Source organism: Amphibalanus amphitrite, unplaced genomic scaffold (assembly GCF_019059575.1).
Source record: "Amphibalanus amphitrite isolate SeventyFive unplaced genomic scaffold, NRLGWU_Aamphi_draft 000316F_arrow, whole genome shotgun sequence".
NCBI classification, from domain to species: Eukaryota; Metazoa; Arthropoda; class Thecostraca; order Balanomorpha; family Balanidae; genus Amphibalanus; species Amphibalanus amphitrite.
This window is the reverse complement of record NW_024881811.1, coordinates 567,796-588,422: the sequence shown is the minus strand read 5'-3', so window position 1 is coordinate 588,422 and position 20,627 is coordinate 567,796. Positions and strand designations below refer to the sequence as shown.

The following is a 20,627-nucleotide window of genomic DNA, read 5'->3' as shown; positions in this document are numbered from 1 at the left end:
TTAAATTAACGGTATTACTTATACCCGTAAGATTACAGTTCATCTTGTTGAAATTTTCTGTCATAGTATCGATAACGCGGTTTTGCGACGATCTTTATGCCTGATTTATTGTGCTTACCCTTTCCATCTTTCCATTTTTTTTTTCGTGGCAGACGGTTGTTGAAATATTGATCAGTAATGAATTACTGATATGTTAGCTGCATTAAATGGTCTGGATTAACGACGGTGTAAATCAGGTAGGTATTCAGAACACTCGGAGGATGTGCTCATCTTTACAGCCGTAGAGAGAGATCACTTGTGATGTTAGCATGGAGTCTGTAATAGTACGTTTTAGGCTTGTTTAAAACTCAAAATGCGTTATATTTCATAGCACTTACTTTTATACAACATTTGAGGGCACTACAAGCCTGCACCCTTCACCCAGGAATAAAGACAGGCTAAATCGGAAAAATCCCCACAGTGGTGCGGGACGCCGGCCCTACAAGTCGACGGCTCGCACGCCCGGCCGGTGGATAGGGGGCGCGGTAACCGGACAAAAAATCGTAAAGCAGAAGATCGTATGGCAGAAGATCGTAGGCAGTTGATCGTATGCAAAATATCGTAATGGATAAAGATCGTACGACATAATGCTCGTATGGACAAAAGATCGCATTCGCTAAAGATCGTCAAGGAAAATGATCGTATGTCAAAAAGTCGTAATGGATAAAGATCGTACGACATAATGATCGTATGGACAAAAGATCGTATTCGCTAAAGATCGTCAAGGAAAATGATCGTATGCCAAAAAGTCGTAATGGATAAAGATCGTACGACATAATGCTCGTATGGACAAAAGATCGTATTCGCTAAAGATCGTCAAGGAAAATGATCGTACGCCAAATGATCGTATGAGATAAAGATCGTACAGTCAAAATATGGTATTCACATGGCAGGCACCGTTCCGTGCTTCTATGCTCAGGATACTGAAATCCTTCTCCTCCACGCCGCAACCTCCCTCCGGGTTGGACAGGCAACTTTATCTCATGCGGGCTGCTCCCTTGGAGCGGCACCGCTGCTTCCGAGGGAGCGCATCCCGTAGCCGGGTGCAGTGAGTGCCTTGGGGCTGGGTGGCCTGTCCTCTGGACGGGCTCAGCCCCGGCGACTCACTAGGGTGCCTGCCCAGACCAATGTCTCCCCCTATATCCTATCATCCTCCCGGCTCTGAAATGGTCTCATTGGACCGAAAGGGCCTAACCCAACAAAACAAAACAAACAAACAATCACATGGCACATGGTGCAGCCCAACTCCAGCGCATACAAAGCTTATCAATTTCTATGTTCGCTTAGTAAGTGGCCGTCGTAAGCTCGACCATACATTGATGTTATTTCAGAGCTTAGATGGCTCAATGACACCTAAAAGCAACGCGTTGTATATGTGCCGAATAAATGAATGTATGTGCTGCCGTTTTCATGTATCTATTTGAAGTGAATACAACTAAACCCATGTTCCTCCCCCCCCCCCCCCCCACCTGGAAGGTTAAAATGTTGCTTAAGCGGCTGAAGTAAACGGCGTTAAAAATACTTTTTTCCTTCGCACTGTTACATTTTCATGTAGAATCGTCATCGCTTTACGAGTCATCGACAGATGTTTATCGCGTTATCACTATCGAAGTCGCAATCCTCCTAGTTATAGGATCCTAGTTTCAATCCAATCCTAGTTATAGGAGTCATTGTTATCGAAGGCCGGTTAAAGATGCCAATTGTCCATTATTGGTAATAACCACAAACAACTTGTATGTGATCATTTCTTTTGACAAAATGCAAAATACAAGCCGTTCAAACGACAAACACCTGGCCAGTTTCCCCGATAGCCTGCCTGCATCCTAACCCGGCAGTTGCTGGGGTATTTCGCCACCCACCGTTTGCTGGGGGGGGGGGGGGGGCGTTAAACGCCCCCAGCCGATAACTCGAGAACCAATAGGCGCAGCGAAACGCACGAGGCGGCAAACGAAAGAACGCGACGAGACGCTTCAGATGAGTACTTTAAAGTTGAATTTTGAGGTCACAGGTCGGGTCAAGGTCAGGTCAAACACCTGAAATCGGGCTTTCAGTAGCATGGACTTCAGGACTTCGCAATGGGCGCCTCTCGTCATAAACTCTGTCAAAACGGTGCACAATCCATCATATAAGGCCTACAAGAGTGTCAGCTCCATGTAGGGGTCAGTCAAGCATAGATCAGGGTCAAGGTCAGGTCAACCGGGTAGGCAAATATCCCCGAAAATCAAAACTGATATTCGCAGCCTGTGACACATGTTTTATGGGTAATTTGGGGCGTAGAACACGATGGTGACATTCATTTTATCAGATGTGTACGTGTTTGGCTCAAAAAGTTCAATTTAAGAAATGCATGTATCATGGTCGTGAAGTAGTCACGAGAAATTGCCAAGATTCAGTTCAAGATTTTGGAAAATGCGGAACGATAATCAATAATCGAAGATAGCCATTTGATTGTTCATGGTATTGGCAGTCCAATGGCGTTTACGGCATGTCTGTATGTCTATTCTGTGATTTTATATGATTTTTTGAACATATGCCGTTTTTGGTCGAAAACTCAAAAATCATGACGTCACTAAAACCTCGATATCTCAAAAATTTTCAGACCGATTTTTTTGAAACTTTGTCAAATACACTTCAATCAATTCTCTACAGGTCCCCAAAATTTGGCGCGCCTGCGGCGCGCCGTTTTTATGCTATGGCCCGGCGAAAAAAGTGGGGGCGTTTAACGCCCCCCCCCCCCCAGCAACTCGCGGGCTAACGAAAGCTCAATGCCCGCGGCCCGCAGACCATATCATGCCACCCTGTTCGCTCTGGCAGCTTCTAGTTCTCTGCTCATACTTCCAGCCGTTACATTGAAAAGACTTCTAAAAAGACTCCTAACGAAAGCTCAATGCCCGCGGCCCGCAGACCATATCATGCCACTCTGTTCGCTCTGGCAGCTTCTAGTTCTCTGCTCATACTTCCAGCCGTTATATTGAAAAGACTTCGCTTCGCTCGCTGCGCTCGCTCGCTCGTAACAACACTATTCTATGCGATTATTTACTTTACGAACGTAACGTTACGATCTTTTGTCGAGCGATCTTTTACAACATATGATTTTTATCTTACGATCATTTTCCTACGATCTTTTTTGTACGATCCATTGCTTTACGATCTTTTGCTTACGATCCTTGGTTGTACGATCTTTTGCGACATACGATATTTATCTTACGATCATTTTCCTACGATCTTTTTCATACGATTAATTGCTTTACGATCTTTTTGTCGTACGATCTTTTACAACATACGATCTTTATCTTACGATCATTTTCGTACGATCTTTTGCATACGATCAATTGCTTTACGATCTTTTGCTTACGATCTTTTTACCGTACGATCTTTTACAACATACGATCTTTATCTTACGATCATTTTCGTACGATCTTTTTCCATACGATCTTTTGTCTTACGATCTTTTGTCACGTAATCAGGGGGCGCCGCCCGCGATACCGTTCGCCGGGCGGCGCGGGCGGTGGCTGATGGCGCTTGTGGGACGTTGTAGAATCTGGATGTGAGCGGGCTGTTTGTAAACGTCAAGTGGCTATGGTAAAGTGACCATCCCACCTTAACATTAGTTTTGAGTTGAGATGGCAAAATTGGTGGCCATGGCCTGAAAATACCGGTTTGGGGACTCACAGCATCGAAAAATGTTTTAATTCGGAGATATGGAATTTCAAACTTGCAGTTTTCGAATTCTAAGGGGCTAATGCATTGGAATGCCCCCTTAGAATTTGTGACGTCAGCGCAGATCTAACGATTTTAAATCTTTTACTACAACGTTTGGAAGCACGCGGTGGTATATGCCGCTTTCCGCGCAACAAGTGCCGCACTTTCATATAAAGTCGCTAGGAACAGCGGAGATCCCAAAAAGTAAACAAATGTAAAAGTCTAATATCTTGAAAACCGGTGAATATTTTTCGATGAAATTTGGTAGTTATTCGTTTTCGCTGTTTCTGAACCGAGCGACACCACTTTCATGGCAATTCAATACTTTTTTAACGGTGGGAGCCGGGAGGGTCCCTTTAATAAACGTTATAAAAAAAAACTGAAGAAAAAACTTTTAACCGGGAAACCAAAGTTCAATTCCCGCTAACTGCAGTGCAAAGTAGCTTCCGAATGAGTATGACGCGTACGGCGCAACCTTACAAATATTAACCTTCGCCCCAGTGGGGGGGGGGGCATATGTTACCACCCTGTCGCGTTTTTTTTTCGTATAAATAAAAAACCGCGGCGCGTAGCGCCGCGCCGCTTGGGGTAGCTTTTGGTACATCAATTTTGGACAATGTGTGAAATTTTTTACCCCAGGTCATGTCAGGTCAGGTCACTAGGTCAAGTTAACTGACCAAGCCTAAAAAAAAGTTTGCAATCATGTCCAGCCTGCAGTGTTTGTCAGAGAGGTTTCAAACTTGGTGGATTACATGATGTTATGGGTGCCTACAATTTGTATATCTCGGATTTTTTATATGCGTGACCTAAGGTCAGGTCAGTGGCGTGACCTTTCCATTATAAGTCAATGGAGAAAAACGAAAATGCCTCTAGATCCGTGTGTACGCATAGGAACAGTCCAAATATTTCAGGATAACAATGATTTGGACCACCCGTGACGACCAAGGTGTCTTTTTTGCTGATAGCCTCTTGAAAGGTCATCCGAGGTCATTTGAGGCTACAAACAGTTTTTTGCCAATAACTCTCGATTGGAAAGAGATAGAACGCTGGGGTTGGCCTCATTGTGTTTGTCTTGCCGAGACGCATCGACTGATATGCAACATGACCTTTTCCGGTCAGGTCATGACCTTGACCTGAGGTCAAATTTTGAAGTTGACCTTTCAAGGTCAAATTATAGTTCATTCGACGCGTCTCGGCGAGAGGAACACGATTCTGGCATTAGAAATGACCTAGCTTTTTTAAGTCAAAAGTTATTGTCGAAAAACACTTTTCTTAAAAACAGCTATTTTTGGAGTTTTTGCCCTCTGGAGGCTAAACCGTTGACCTGAGGTCATTTTTGATAATGACCTTATCAAAAGAAGAGTTCAAAAGCTATCGATTGCTTTTCCCAGCGTCTTTCTAGCTATCATAGTTCCTGAGATAATGGCATGTTTTCTGAAAAATATAATGACAATTCGCAAATTTTGACCTTTGATGACCTCCGGTGACCCCAATTTTGCTCTAAGATGAAAAATGACCGAAATACTTTCAAACGTACGCATCAAGAGCTATCGACTGCTTTTTACCGCGTCTTTCTAGCCCTCTTAGTTTTTGAGTTAGAGGTGGGTGGTAACATATGCCCCCCCCCCTCTAGGGCGAAGTTGGCGGAGACCGCCACTGGGGCGCGGGTTAAGGTCCTTCTAAGGACCAAAGAACACCTGACGACGGCCGGAGAAGTAACTGGCCGAAACGTTGTGAAACTAACATCTCAACTCAAAACGGGGACGAAAGTCCGACAACTAATATCAATGGCAATGGGAGGAAATTGAAATGCTTTTTTTCTGGACGGACACCACTCTGAACACTTTCAAACACCTATTAACAATTCAACATGACACACTGAACCTTGAACTTTAATTGACCTTGAATTAAAACAGTAAAATCTAAATAGCAAAAAACACGCCACCTTCGATTTGGCTGATTTTTACATATTATGTTCGTCACAATGTTCCTAACCATCTGTCAAAAAAAAAAAAATCGGAGTGGGCCATTCATAACTTTAGCGGCAAACGCCGTTTTCATGCATCAACATCACGCGACCGCGCGTGACCTTGAAAGACAGTCCGTGTTGGTGTGTGAAAAAAAATCTCTGTGTGGGGCGAAACTGTCGAGTGCCTGGCCCTTCCAATTCATTGTGAAGGCTACAAAGCATATATGACATAAATTTAAGCTTGAATTATATCATCCTTATCCCTTAAACATTGACGACAGAATGGTGCACTGAAGTCCCTGAGTAAGTACGAATTTACGGAAAAGACTTGCATCACGACGATAAGCAGAACTAGTTAATGGCTCTTGTGCTCTCTGTGAGAGTCAAGACATGCTACATAAACACTTTATGAAATGAATGTTTGCTGATTACGGAGCGAGCGAAGCGAGCGGAGTCTTACGTAGAATAACGGAAATTTCTGAAAGAAATTTCTGAATTTCTGAAATTTGAAAATTTCTGAAATTTGGCAAAAAGCACCATCTCACATATCAGAAATTTCTGAGTATGAGCGGCCGGCCGGCCGGCCGGCCGTGCGGACGCTTTTGCGAGGCTTATATCTCAGCAACCACTTGACCGATTTACATGCGGTAATTTTTGTAGGGTAGCTTCATTCTTTCTACCAAGTATTGGACTATTCCCGATGCATGTGGGTGACCCCTTATGCACGTGCCACGTGCAAAACGAAGAGGTGTCACTTTTGTAATTGTTGCAATATCTCGGTAACTACTTGGCCGATTGCGCTGAAAGTTGGCATGTAGGTAGGCACTCACTAGGCACTGCATATCCATGTGCCAGAGTTGGGGTGCCGCTGCACGTGCGCACGTGCAGGGGTCGTTTCCAGATCTCGAGAACGGCTCGACCGATTGCGCTCAAATTTGGTACACAGTTAGGGACCGGTTACTAGGGTGCCGTGCACAAGTCAGTTGGGACCCATTTTGCACGTGCGCACGTGCAGGGTGCCGCTTCCAGATCTCGAGAACGGCTGGGCCGATTGTGCTCAAATTTGGCACATCGCTAGAGACCAGTCAGTAGGGTGCCGTGCACAAGTCAGTTGGAGGTACCCCCCTCGAAATTTCGCACGTGCAAGACTCACCCCCTCGCTCGCTCCGTTAGTCGCCCCAAAAGGCGCTATACTGGTATCCCAAACTCTGCAAGAATGGAAATGAATAGTCTGCAGTCAAGTATTCACGTTCCGTAGTAAATGTGTCTCAGGCAAATGGTATTTCGCGGTGGATTTTGAGCCGTCTGGAAATGCATTATGAAGAAAATTCAACGAAAACATTATTATGTAACGATATAGCTACGACAATCTTAAAAAGGAGGCTGGCGAAACGTTAAGCAAACGGGACGCTCTATGCTAGTAACTATGTACCACCTTGTTAGTTTTGAGCTCGGCTCAAATAAGCAAAACGATCAGTGTCTTTCACGCTGATTTAAATGAAAAATATATACAAAGATCCAGATAAGATATGAACATAAAATAATAGAAATAGGGGAGAGTGGGGCAATGGCGGACGGTGGGTAATGCCGGCCACCAATCTCTAGTGAGTACTTTGTCCATCACTAATCAGCTGATGTTGTTTACATTTCAGTTGAGCGCCATTCTAGCACGTGGTGCAAGTTTGTCACAGTAGCTCCATTATTTTCATTTTTATAGCATTAAATGTGTTTTTCGTACCTGATTTTTAATTTTTGTTGCATCTATTTGCTGACTGTAAAATGTGTTAACGCATTTTCAGAAGTGGTGCTTTGCAATGACCTTCAATTAAGCCTTTCTTAGGCGACTGCTGGATGTGAGGCGTTTGCGGCGCAATGCCTTTGACTGCTGCCTGCTTTCTTAAAATAAAGCTGACCTCGGGGTAATACCGGACACGTGTCCGGAATGACTCCACGCGGTTTTGTTTGCGACTTCTGGGGCCGTATTCACGTCGACTTCGTAAGTCGATTTTCGTGCGTAAGTATGATTTGGTATTCACGTCAACACTTCTTAAGTTTTTGTCGACGGAGTTCACGTGAATAAAAAAATTCACTTAAGAAGTAGGTCAAACTTAAGAAAATTCTTACGAAAATGATCGACGTGAATACGGCCCCTGTCGTTAAAGCTCAACGTTTCGGGTTGCTGTGTTTACGGCTGTGTTAGTTTGCTTGCTGTGTTTACGGTTGTGTTAGTTTGCTGCTCTGTTGGCGCCGCGCTGTTGTGTTGCAGCGAGTGCAGTGTTGTGTTGCAGTGCAGTGTACTGTTAACTGCTGAATACAGTTGTCGTTTCTTAATTCTCACTTAAATTTCCATCGAAATGTTGTAGATAATCTGTCTAATGAAGGACTTTAATGAGGATTAGCCCGCGGATAAACACGAGCACCTGTAAAAACGAACAAACAGCTGCTGTGACAGCTAGTGAAAAACGATGATTTTGAAATAGAAAGTGAAACATGTGTGAATGATAATTTCTAACAAATTTACCGTCAGTACGAAGCAATACCGAACCCATAACAGTGGTGGCAGCGGTGTTAAATATGTCGGACCATTTGGTTCTGGAGAAGTTTGAGAACGGCAGTGCACAAGATTGGATATCATGGCTGGAGGACTACTGTTTGTTTGGTCAGATGAAGAAGTGGAATACCGACAAACTTGTGACAAACTTGCGTTTCTTTGTTTCTGGTAATGTAAAGGAATGTGTCCGACACGTGTGTGCACGGTTCGTCGGAAGGTCATCTCAGGCTCAAAAGAAACGATATATACCATTCGAAAGCTGACGGTGAGCTGAATCCAAAAATGTAATTTTTATCAAAATCGATCGATGGCCTTTTTTGAAAATTGCGATTTTGTAAAAACTTAATAATCTTTTATTCAACGGGCTGTCCCGGACATTCTTGAAAACATAAACATGTATTTTTGGGTTCCAGTGAAAGCTGAATGCCAAAAGAACAATATTTAGCTAAACAATATTTCCAAACATTAATATGCGTCTCCCACAGCCGACAATAAGGCGCAATCACACAGTTCAGTGTCACGATGGACCAAAGTCAGCCACAAAGAAGCGCAAAATGACCCTTATCGACTCACAGACCCGGCGCTCTCGGCCCGCCTGACCGGCCACGGAAAGAACGTTCGGCTCTCGTTCTACTAAACAAGTGTCATATTTGTCAGTTTAACTGTCCACATCGCTATTAAAGTTATTCAGGATACCTGTGAAGAAAATTCATTGTTCTGTCATCTTCACATCATGCATTAATTTGCATTTGTTCATGTCTGCTTTGCTCAAATGAGCTTGGTATCATGCCCATATAAGGAAAATTGGCCGCGCTGAAATGTCAGAGGTTGCACCGGCCTCAGCTCGGGTGGAGTGGGGGTAGCGCCCGGCGGGGCAGGGTAACCTTTGACCGGTCGCACGGCCGAGCAGCTGTCACCAGTACAGCCTCTGACAGCGAAACCCCGCTCACTTTCCCTGCGCGGGCACTGATCGCAGCTGGATGGAACAAAACATGTATAAGAAAAATGTAAATTAAAGCATGTTGCAAACCAAGCAGAACAATGAATTTTCTTCACAGGTATCCTGAATAACTTTAATAGCGATGTGGACAGTTAAAGTGGCAAATATGACATTTGTTTAGTAGAACGAGAGCCGAACGTTCTTTCCGTGGCCGGTCAGGCGGGCCGAGAGCGCCGGGTCTGCGAGTCGATAAGGGTCATTTCACGCTTCTTTGTGGCTGACTTTGGTCCATCGTGACACTGAGCTGTGTGATTGCGCCTTATTGTCGGCTGTGGGAGACGCATATTAATGTTTGGAAATATTGCTTCGCTAAATATTGTTCTTTTGGCGTTCAGCTTTCACTGGAACTCAAAAATACATGTTTATGTTTTCAAGAATGTCCGGGACAGCCCGTTGAATAAAAGATTATTAAGTTTTTACAAAAACGCAATTTTCAAAAAAGGCCATCGATCGGTTTTGATAAAAAATACATATTTGGATTCAGCTCACCGTCAGCTTTCGAATGGTATATACCGTTTCTTTTGAGCCTGAGATGACCTTCCGACGAACCGTGTGTGCAGCGTGCCCGGCAGCCACACTCGACTCGATCTCCGCCGAAGTGGTGAAGCTACTGGGAGGGATACCAGATCCCATGGTGGCCATCCACCGCCTAGATTCGGTGGCTTATGAAGGAAATGTGATGAAAACCCTGCTCGCTATTGAGGATCTAGTACAGTACGCCTACCCCACCGTTTCAGACAAGGCTACTAAGGATCAGCTGACTTGGATCCATCTCCAGAAAGTGCTACCCTCGGAGTATCAGCGAGATCTTACGAAGGCCAGAATCACAACGTTGGACGCCGCTGTGGAGCACGTCCGAGCATTCGAGCGGGCTGATGCGTCTGTCCAGTCTCACCCGGCTGGATTGTATCGTGCTCAGACCAGCCCAGCTGTCGAACAGGCCGACCCGCAAGGACGGAGGAGCTCATCGGTCGTCTGCTACACGTGCGGCCTATCGGGTCATATCCGCGCTCTCTGTCCTTTCCGCCACGATATCTGCGGCAACTGCGAACGCAGGGGTCACCTGAGTACGGTCTGTCGAGGGAGACCGACGCGAGCGCGGGACAATAACCAACCCCGTGGAAGAAGCTTGGGAAACGCCCGGCAGTCTGTCCCAGGGAGCCAAGGGCAGACTGGCCGCGTCACCAGGACAGTGGCTCCTCTCATGTGGACAGCCGAGAACCAGGCACCAGTGCAGTCATTACCACCGCCGCTGCCGGTTCCGAACGACTACCGCACGGGCGCGGCGGTGCTGCAAGCGTGGACCGACAGGGGACGACCTGTCCCATCACCGCGGCTGGAGGAATCTCTACCGCAACAGATGCCAAATCAGCAGCTGGTAGAGCAGCAGCAGCAGACGCAGCAGCTCCGGGAGTGACGAGCACAGCAGTGACGGCCGACGCGACGCCGGTGGTGAGGAGACACAGGCCAGGTCGGTACGTCCAGTTGTTTATAAATGGCAAGAGTGTTAATTCTCTGCGCGACACTGGGGCCGACCACACGGTGGTTCGGCGTGACATTTTGAGTGACGTCACACCCATCCGGCCGGTATCCCACCCGGTGAAATTAGCGAACAACGAACAATATTCCGGGATAATGGGATGTGCGTATGTAGATCTGCAGCTTGGACCCTTTCGACAACTTACCTGCGTCTACGTGGCCGCCACCTTGTGTGAGCCATGCTTGTTGGGGGCAGATGTGCTTACGGCCTCGAAAGCAGTGATGGACATATCCAACGGGGAAATGTGGGTATTAGGGCAGGAGCTACCACGGCATGCGACTGGCGCAGCACAGGTTGATCCGGTGCAAAAAGTGGGGCACCGCACGGGAGCCGTGCTGATCGCCCGCACAATCGCTGTGCCAGCCAACAGTGAAATTATTTTGCCCGCTACCGTGTCTCTAGCTGAATGTAGCCGAGCTAAGGAGCTGGCCCACTCACTCTGCTGTAAGGGGATGCCTGATGGTGACCTGGGACTGACAGGTCTGGTGGAAGGTGACGGGGAGTTCATTAACAAAACGGAGCTGTGTGTAGCCCGTTTGGCGGTAACTGTGCACGATAATACCGTACCAGTCAGACTCGGCAACCTTTCAGACAGCCCCATCACCCTCTACGAAGGTACCAAGATCGCCAATTTCGAATCCTTAGATGAGTTCTCGTTCAGTGAGGTGCCTGAAACTGAAACAGAATTCTGTCCCGATCAGGCTGTGGCACACCCGACACGTTCCGAGTTTATGGCCCTGCTCCATAAATACAGGCAGGTATTTGCAGGACTGGGCCGCACTGATGTCGCGGAGCACAAAATACCCACTGGAACCCACCCGCCCGTGTTTCAGGGCCCACGTCCCATACCAGCCCACCTCTCAGGGGAAGTCAAATCACAAATAGATGACATGGTGGAACAGGGAGTGCTGGAGCCCGTCCCGGACTCCGAATGGGCGTTTCCCTTGGTGCTGGTGAAACGGGCCAACGGCGGTCCGGTCCGAATATGTGGAGATTTCCGTCGTCTCAATCGCATCACCACCCCCTCCGTCCAGGTCATACCCAGGATAGACACATGCCTACAGAAGTTAAGCGGAGCCGTCTATTTCACATCGGTAGATCTCAAAAGCGCGTACCATCAGCTCCCAGTAGCAGAAGAAGATAGAGCCAAAACAACTATCGCAACGGAGTTTGGCCTATTCCGTTACACTACTGCTCCGTACGGGATACAGGGTATCCCACACTCATTCAATCGTGCTCTTCGGCTAGTCCTCGCCGACGTTCCCCCAGAGACAGTCATCAAATACTTTGATGACGTAATGGTTATTTCCAAAACTCTGGACGAGATGCGCACCAATTTGGATGCAGTTTTAGCTGCGCTGCAAAAGTCGGGCTTAACTGTCTCGTTGAAGAAGCTGCAGCTCTGCAAAAGGGAGGTAAGCTTCCTCGGCTTCACCGTCAGTGCGGCAGGCGTGCAGTGTGACCCGGAAAAGATCACAACCATCCAGAAGTGGCATGTACATTTTGTGTTCCTAGGTAATGCCTGTGGTTTGAAGTGTTCATTGCTCATGTATGAATGTACATATGTGTAAAGTGTTAAAGTGTACCGTCTTACCTGGTGCATCAATGTCCGCGGGCCATGCAGAGGTTGATCAGTTTCCGGGGCGGAAACTTTGTCTGTGGGGGATATTGTTGTAGATAATCTGTCTAATGAAGGACTTTAATGAGGATTAGCCCGCGGATAAACACGAGCACCTGTAAAAACGAACAAACAGCTGCTGTGACAGCTAGTGAAAAACGATGATTTTGAAATAGAAAGTGAAACATGTGTGAATGATAATTTCTAACAAATTTACCGTCAGTACGAAGCAATACCGAACCCATAACAGAAAGAACGGTTTAAGGATGAATACCAGTGACGATATTTCGACTTTTGTGCTATTGCACTTAGTGGCCGGCATTACCCCTCGCTTTTTTGCACCACCATTTTTCACCACATTTTCGCGTAGGCTCTGAATCTGTCATCAGTGATCTGAGATACTAAAACTGGGTGCTATCTGAAAGCCTATTCCTTTGGCTATAACCACAGTCAAAATCACCATAAAATAGCTTCAAATGGCTAAGCTATTGAGCAAAATGCTTATGGTGTCGCCATTGCCCCACTCTCCCCTACAATATACTATTAAGTACAAATAGATGGGATATATACCCAGAGAAAATTATGACCAGGTGCATGGTGAGATTGTATTTGATGCTCATTGTTTCCACGCCTATACCTACTTCGGTTGTAATCTGTCCGGGTCTCCTATATGCAGTATCTGTGAACGTGTCCGGACCTATCGGTTTCCACATGCGGGTAGTGTGTGTGTGTGGGGGGGGGGGGGGGGAGGGCACCTACGACCCCGTCATCGTTTTGCCCCTAAATAACCATCTGCGCCGTTACGAAGCGTAGCAACTTGTACCCGATGTTAAGGCGTCAGGCTAGTCGCTGAGCTCTGGGATCATGCCAAGTGCTCCAAGGTAGAGTTCGTTTTTTTGGTGAATAAATGACCAAACAAATTGTCACACAGTCACGATTTTGACACCATAGTAATCTCCCTGCTCAGAACACGTCAAATGGTTCAGTTTAGTGAGCTGACCTGACCGTTTTTGCTTGGAGAAGATCAACCTTGTGCGTTGACCTTTAGGTCAAGGGCAGGTTAAAGCCACTCAGGACACAAAACTGGTCAAAATAATTCATGCTGCATACCGCTCGATCTGGCAGGTCTTCTGAGTCCATTGGTGGCTTTTTCAACTGGATAGCTCAATTCGTTTAGGAATTATTGATGGGAAAAGTTCAATGACCTTATTTACGTCATATATGACGTCACGCGAAGTCAACAATGCAAGCATTTTGCATCGAACGTCGCAAGGTGTGTATGGAAGCTTGATTCCATGTGCTTGGGATAGTCTTGAATCATTGCTTGCCCAAAAATAGATGTTTCCATATTTCCCCATTGACTTGAAATGGTAAGGTCACGTGACTGACCTGACCTCAGGTGAAATTTATCAAAAATCCGAGACGTACAAGTTTTGATGACTTGGAAGATCACTCAATCCTGTAAGTTTCATCTTCTTGTGAAAGATCTATTGTCTTTGAGGGCGTTGTGACTGCGATATTTTAGGACCATACAGAGGTTTACTTATGGCGTCATAGTTCAGTGACCTGACCTGAGTTGAAAAATTGATGCCACGAGATCCAGCTTAAATCAAAGGTCAAGCATACCGGCTTGTATTTTTCCGTGACCAGCGCGTACCGAGTGATCGCAAAAAACCGTCGAGCGATGGGGTTTGCACTCGTGCCTCCTCTCGGCCGGAGAGGGCGAAGGATCAATAATCAAGATCAAGAAATGGGATTAGTGGGTATAGGTGTGACTCTGCACGCACTAGTGAACTCCCTGAAGTAATTGGTAAATTGCTTGCATTCAGTTCAACTGAACGGCTAATTTTCAACATATCACCGATCACCGTTACTTCAAGGTCACGCGCGGTTACTAAATATACGTTTGCATATAGCCATTTTCTTTAAAACTTCTGAATGACCCACTCTCATTTTTTCACATGTTGTTAAGAATATGGTAAACAATAAAATATATAAAAATGAGCCAAATCAAAGGTGGCGTTTTTTGCTATATCAATTTTTGTGCTTAACCCGCGAGTTGCTGGGGGGAGGGCGTTAAACGCCCCCACTTTTTTCGCCGGGCCATAGCATAAAAACGGCGCGCCGCAGGCGCGCCAAATTTTGGGGACCTGTAGGAAATTGATTGAAGTTTATTGTGACAAAGTTTCAAAAACATCGGTCGGAAAATTTTTTTTGAGATATCGAGGTTTTAGTGACGTCATGATTTCTGAGTTTTCGACCAAAAACGGCATATGTTCAAAAAATCATATAAAATCACAGAATAGACATAAAGACATGCCGTAAACGCCATTAGACTGCCAATACCATGAGCAATCAAATGGCTATCTTCGATTATTGATGGTCGTTTCGCATTTTCCAAAATCTTGAACTGAATCTGGACAATTTCTCGTGACTACTTCACGACCATGATACATGCATTTCTTAAATTGAAGTTTTTGAGCCAAATACGTACACATATGATAAAATGAATGTCACCATCGTGTTCTACGCTCCAAATTACCCATAAAACATGTGTCACAGGCTGCGAATATCAGTTTTGATTTTCGTGGATATGTGCCTACCCGGTTGACCTGACCTTGACCCTGACCTATGCTTGATTGACCCCTACATGGAGCTGACACTCTTGTAGGCCTTATATGATGGAGTGTGCACCGTTTTGACAGAGTTTATGACGAGAGGCGCCCATTGCGAAGTCCTGAAATCCATGCTACTCAAAGCCCGATTTCAGGTGTTTGACCTGACCTTGACCCGACCTGTGACCTCAAAATTCAATTTTAAAGTACTCATCTGAAGCGTCTCGTCGCGTTCTTTCGTTTGCCGCCTCGTGCGTTTCGCTGCGCCTATTGGTTCTCGAGTTATCGGCTGGGGGCGTTTAACGCCCCCCCCCCCCCCCCCTAGCAAACGGTGGGTGGCGAAATACCCCAGCAACTGCCGGGTTAAGAACAGAGTTAAGCAAATTTCAAGGTCATATTTTTAGGTACGTGCAATTTTAAACAAATGTTTAAGAAATTACCTAAACAGTGCGGTTTATTTCATTCAAATCCAACAAGTACAACCAAAGTTATGGTCGATCAAAAATATACAGATGCAACATTTGGTAAAAATTTGATGCCTTATATTTAGAAGACCTATGGTCAAAATGTGCAAAAAAAAATATCAATGTAATGTCCGGAGCGACACAGGAACTCGCTCACAAATTTAGAATGAAATCGCTAATGGTAAGGTGCAAAACAGCCGATTTTTGTTCCATTTGACGTGGAATGCGCCCCCAATTGATAAATGTTCAGGGGTATAAGGGCAGCTGGCGGGTATCAGGAAAGTTCAGGGCAGCGGCTGCGGCGGCGGTGGCTGGTTTTATTGGTAGCCAGTAGCAAAGATTCTCTTTTTGAACCTTCGCAAAATATCAGCTACGCAGAAACAACCACGAGGAAATGATTACGTTTCGTACGGTCGGAGAGAGGCACAAATTCCGAGTTATTCTTTCCGCCACCGGAAACCCATCGAAAACACTTCAGCAGACTGCAGCCACACTCTGAGGGTTACAGCAGACCACCTCTGATGGAAGGGTGTACTCGCCGTCTCACCTCACAATCGAACAGCTGCAGCGCCAGCTGATCATCAAACACGGTGAGTCCGTGCTTGGTGCCGGCAGCCCAGATATTGGAGGCGATGGCGGCCACCACATCACATTGCTGCTCCGAGCCGCCGCCGCTGTACGCCAGAGGCGCGCCCTCCAGGTTCATCAGTCTGCATGCCGAGGACACGCGCCATACGTCACACAGTCTGCACGCCGCGGACACACACCATACGTCACACAGTCTGCACGCCGCGGACACGCGCCATACGTCACACAGTCTGCACGCCGCGGACACGCGCCATACGTCACACAGTCTGCACGCCGCGGACACGCGCCATACGTCACACAGGGTCTGCACACCGAGGACACGCGCCATACGTGGGGGGGGATCCAAGGGGGAAGACCAGTGCCCCCGCCCCCTCCCCTGGGGCCCGGGGGCACCAAAGGTCTGTCAGGGGCACCACAGGCCTGTCAGGGGCATCACCGGCCTCGCAGGGGCACCTTGGGTCTGTCAGGGGCACCACGGGCCTTTCGGGGACACTTCAGGCTTGTCAGGAGCACCACAGTCCTGTCTGGGCCCAGGGGCACCACAGGCCCAGCAGGGACACCACGGGCCTGTCAGGGACCCACAGGCTTGTCAGGCAGGGGCACCACAGGCCTGTCAGGAGCACCATCGCCCTAGCAATAGCACCACAGGTCTGCCAGGGGCACCACAGACCTGTCAGGGACACCAACGGCCTCGCAGGGGCATTTCAGGCTTGTCAGGGGCGCCACAGTCCTGTCAGGAGCACCATCGGCCTAGCAAGAGCCGTACAGGTCTGCCAGGGGCACAACAGACCTGGCAGGGGCACCACCGGCCTCGCAAGGGCACTGCCGGCCTCTCATGGGCACCTTGGGCCTGTCAGGGGCACTTCAGGCTTGTCAGCGGCACCACGTCCCTTCCAGCGGCACCTGCGGCCTAGCAGGGGCACCACAGGCCCCCCCCCCCCCCAATACTGAAATTAGGGCGCCACCAAAATTAAGTGGCCGAAATCGATTGAGTTTTTAATTTTGGGTATAGGGAGGGGCACCACTTCGATTATGACCCTCCCCTTGGAGCTTCCCTGGATCCCCCCCCCCCCCTGAGTGAGTGCGAAAAGACAAGACAAGAGACGGTCTCACCGATCATCCGATCAGTATCGGGTCAAATCTGGAGTTCCGGATATTTTAAGTTGCGCCCGGGCGGTGCCACTGCACACAGCCGCTATCCGGGCTCAGAAGTGGCCAATACCCTAATTTTCGACAAATTTTAAAGCGTGCTTTTCTCACATTTTCTGGTCGTAAATTGATCAGACTGTATGAAATATCATCCAGAAAAAATATTACTCATTCTGGCACAGATTGGTGGGCTCCCAAAGTACACCGTTTTGTTTTGCTCCGTGAGACCGAACTTGTGCTGCGATTTTCATGTAAATGTTGACGAGTCTCCTGTCATATTCTTTGCTTGAAAATGCGTAAGTAAGATATCAGCTGAAAGGGGAAAATGTGCGGAATCCATTGGTAACAAAAGTGCATCTAAAAACCTTCCCACTCAGTTAGTGTAAGCTAATTGTTGCACACTTGCACGAAGCAGAAGGGCTTGAGGATTTCAATATTTACATAGGCCTACCAAAACACACAGCGTGCTTCACATCGAGACAACGTCCATAACATATACCGTACAGTTGTGATTCATTTGCTGAAAAAATTAGGTCGGCATCACACTGCCGGCAAAAGTTATTGCAGTTCTACTGACGCTAGGTCGCCGCCCGGCCGACCCCGGTCAGGTCGGCCGGGCGGGGGCCGTGCAGCTGACGTCCGTGCGGTTCGGCAGCTGACCAATCAGCTGCGAGAGAGGAGCGCGGTCCGTGTAATCGCCTCGGCAGTTGCTTGTGTGGAAGGGTGCTCGACGCTCGTGTCGATTGCATTTGTTGGTTGTCGATTGTCGATTGACTTGTGGGCAGACATGTGCATGGATCCGAGAGCTGGATCTATGATCTCAGTGGATCGCTCGACAAAATAGAGGGGTCGGATCTATGATCCGAGTGGATCTCTCGACAAAATTCAGGGGTTGGATTTATGATCCGAAAGGATCTCTCGACAAAATTTAGGGGTCGGATCTATGATCTCTGTTGATCCAGTGGGCAAAAATTTGTGGAGGACCTATGATCTGTATGGATCTCACGATGGATGTATGGATCTCTGTATGGATCGTGGAATGCCCCATATGTAAGGGGTTTTTGTAAATGTCATTTTTTGTGACCTGAGTAAGGTTGTGGCATACTTTCTGTTTGCCATTCCATTCCTAATAAAGGTGCCTCTCAGAAGATATGCAACTTTAAGACCTCGCAAGAATAAAACCAACAGGACAGGACAATGAAATTGAGCTATACTTTCGGGCCTTACTGAGCCCATTGAGTAATCACGCATGAGTGTGAACTTTGGGCGCATTTTTCCTATTCTTGCCGAGGACATACAGATAAAACAATGCCATATATGAAAAATTCAGACATTTCTTAGCCCCACTGACACAAAAAATAAACAAAAATCCAAAAAAGATTTTTGGAATTAATACGCGCTAGATCGGAAAAATCCCCACTGTGTACCTGTCCAACATATCTACATTGGTCAACTTATAGTTCATTCAACGCGTCTGGACGAGAGGAACACGATGCTGACAAAAGTAATGTCCAGGCTCTCTTAAGTCAAAAGTTATTGCCGAAAAACGGTCATTTTTTAGTTTTTGCCCTCGGAGGCTAAACCATTGACCTGAGGCCAAAATCTTTGAACAATATTCAGAAAGGCCTGTAAAAGAGCTATTGAATTCGCTTTCCGCGGCGCTCTAGCTCCTTTGGTTCCCGACTTATGCGTCGGGTGTTTAAAAAATTGTTGAAATATACACAGTTTGGGCTTTGATGACCTCTAGTGACCTGACCTTTGACCTGTCCTAAAATGACCGAAGTATTTCAGTCATTATTTTTGACGCTCTTTCGGATGCCGCTTACCGCATGTCGCTACGTGGCCAGGAGCCGAGTTCGACGAATTTGATCGCAGATCAAGATCCTAGTTTGTCGTTTGCTGTGGGATCCACTGAAATCATAGATCCTTCACTCGATCCATGCACATGTCTGCTGGAAAGGTAGCTCAAGATAGGTACCGATGTTTGTCGATACTTATAGCCCACCGCTAAAGTAATGTAGGGTTGTACCAATCTCAACGGTTGGCTTTGACTGGCGATTGTTTAATGCGGAGTGATCGAAAAGAAGATGTCAATAGCTAAAGTTGCAGCTGCAAGGGTGACGATACATATAAGCTACATTCAAAGTTTCATTGTAGTCTGGCTAATCGTTCCTAAGCTTCAGAAGCAGAACATACCCATGACTGAAACCACACATTACTTCTACTGTGGACTGTACATTAAAATAAGGAGCATTGACTTACCCTGTGCCGTGCTTCTTTACACCTTGGAGTCTTTTCATTGTAAATTGGCACATCAGTTTTGATGGAAAAATACGCGTTGACCGATAGCATTTCTTGTGTACCTATATTACGTTCAGCGAGATTTTCGAGGCACGACAATATAACTCCTTCCAAAGAGCACTATCGATATTCGTCAAATTATAACGTCTGAAGAGTGAGACCGCTTACTTGAGTTTTTACGAAACGCACCCGAAGGACAAAGGATTCCTGTATTTTTTCGTCGATCACAGGCCAGTTTAACCCGGCACCGCCTGGGCATTTCCGTACCCACGACAGCCTGGGGGGGGGGGTCGGATCCGACCCCCCCCCCTGTTATCTCGAGAACCAATGGTCGCATCGAGCCCCGCGAGGCGGCGTTCGAAAGGAAAGGTCTCGTAGAGACCTTTCCAAAGCACTCTCAAGATTTTAAAATTTAGGTCAACTTTCGGGTCAAGGTCAGGTCAAAGGTCAAATTCTGGGGTTTTGCATGATTAGGCTTACGGACAGCGGAATCGATAGCTGCTGCTCGAAACTCACCAAAAATGACCTCAAAGACCTAGTGAAGGTACCATGTGCGTATAGGGGTCATACTAAGTACGGGTCAAGGTCAGGTCAGGTCACGAAAGGTCACGGTTTTCACTTTCTACTTCATGGGCGAGCGACACATGTTTTATGGCTTATTTTTCACGCCGAATCCGATGGTGATGGTTATATGTGACCCCTATTCACTGTGCTGGTGATAAGTGTGCATTGAAAGCATACAAAATCGTTTATACCATACATAACTAAACGAGGGCTAAGAAAAAAGGTCAATTTTTCAACTTTTTATTTTTGACATAAAAATGCACTTTTCTAGACGAGCTTTGTCCCAGGAAATAGGAATCTAGTGGTGCCATTTGTTTTCACATGCGATGTTCAGAAGTGCCTCTAATTCACGAAAATGCTTATGACGTCACCATGCTCTATGCATGTTGGAGCTATTTTTTACAATTTGGGGGTCAAAAATCAAGATAGAAAGTTGAAATTTGGGACATCTAATGTTCTAATGGAGCTCTATGACATATATTCCGGTTTTTTGGAAATTCTCAAAAGTTGATTTTATGAGCTGTTTT

At 46.6% G+C, this 20,627-nt stretch overlaps 1 protein-coding gene across 1 annotated transcript in view; it reads right to left on the bottom strand.

The window, feature by feature from the left end:
* Window positions 1-20,627, bottom strand: part of LOC122388287 (ragulator complex protein LAMTOR2-like) — a 70,308-nt gene that overhangs the window by 18,964 nt on the left and 30,717 nt on the right. The window contains exon 3 of the mRNA XM_043379239.1: window positions 16,046-16,208. Coding sequence (XP_043235174.1) covers window positions 16,046-16,208 — 163 coding nt within the window. The remainder of the gene's footprint in view (window positions 1-16,045; window positions 16,209-20,627) is intronic.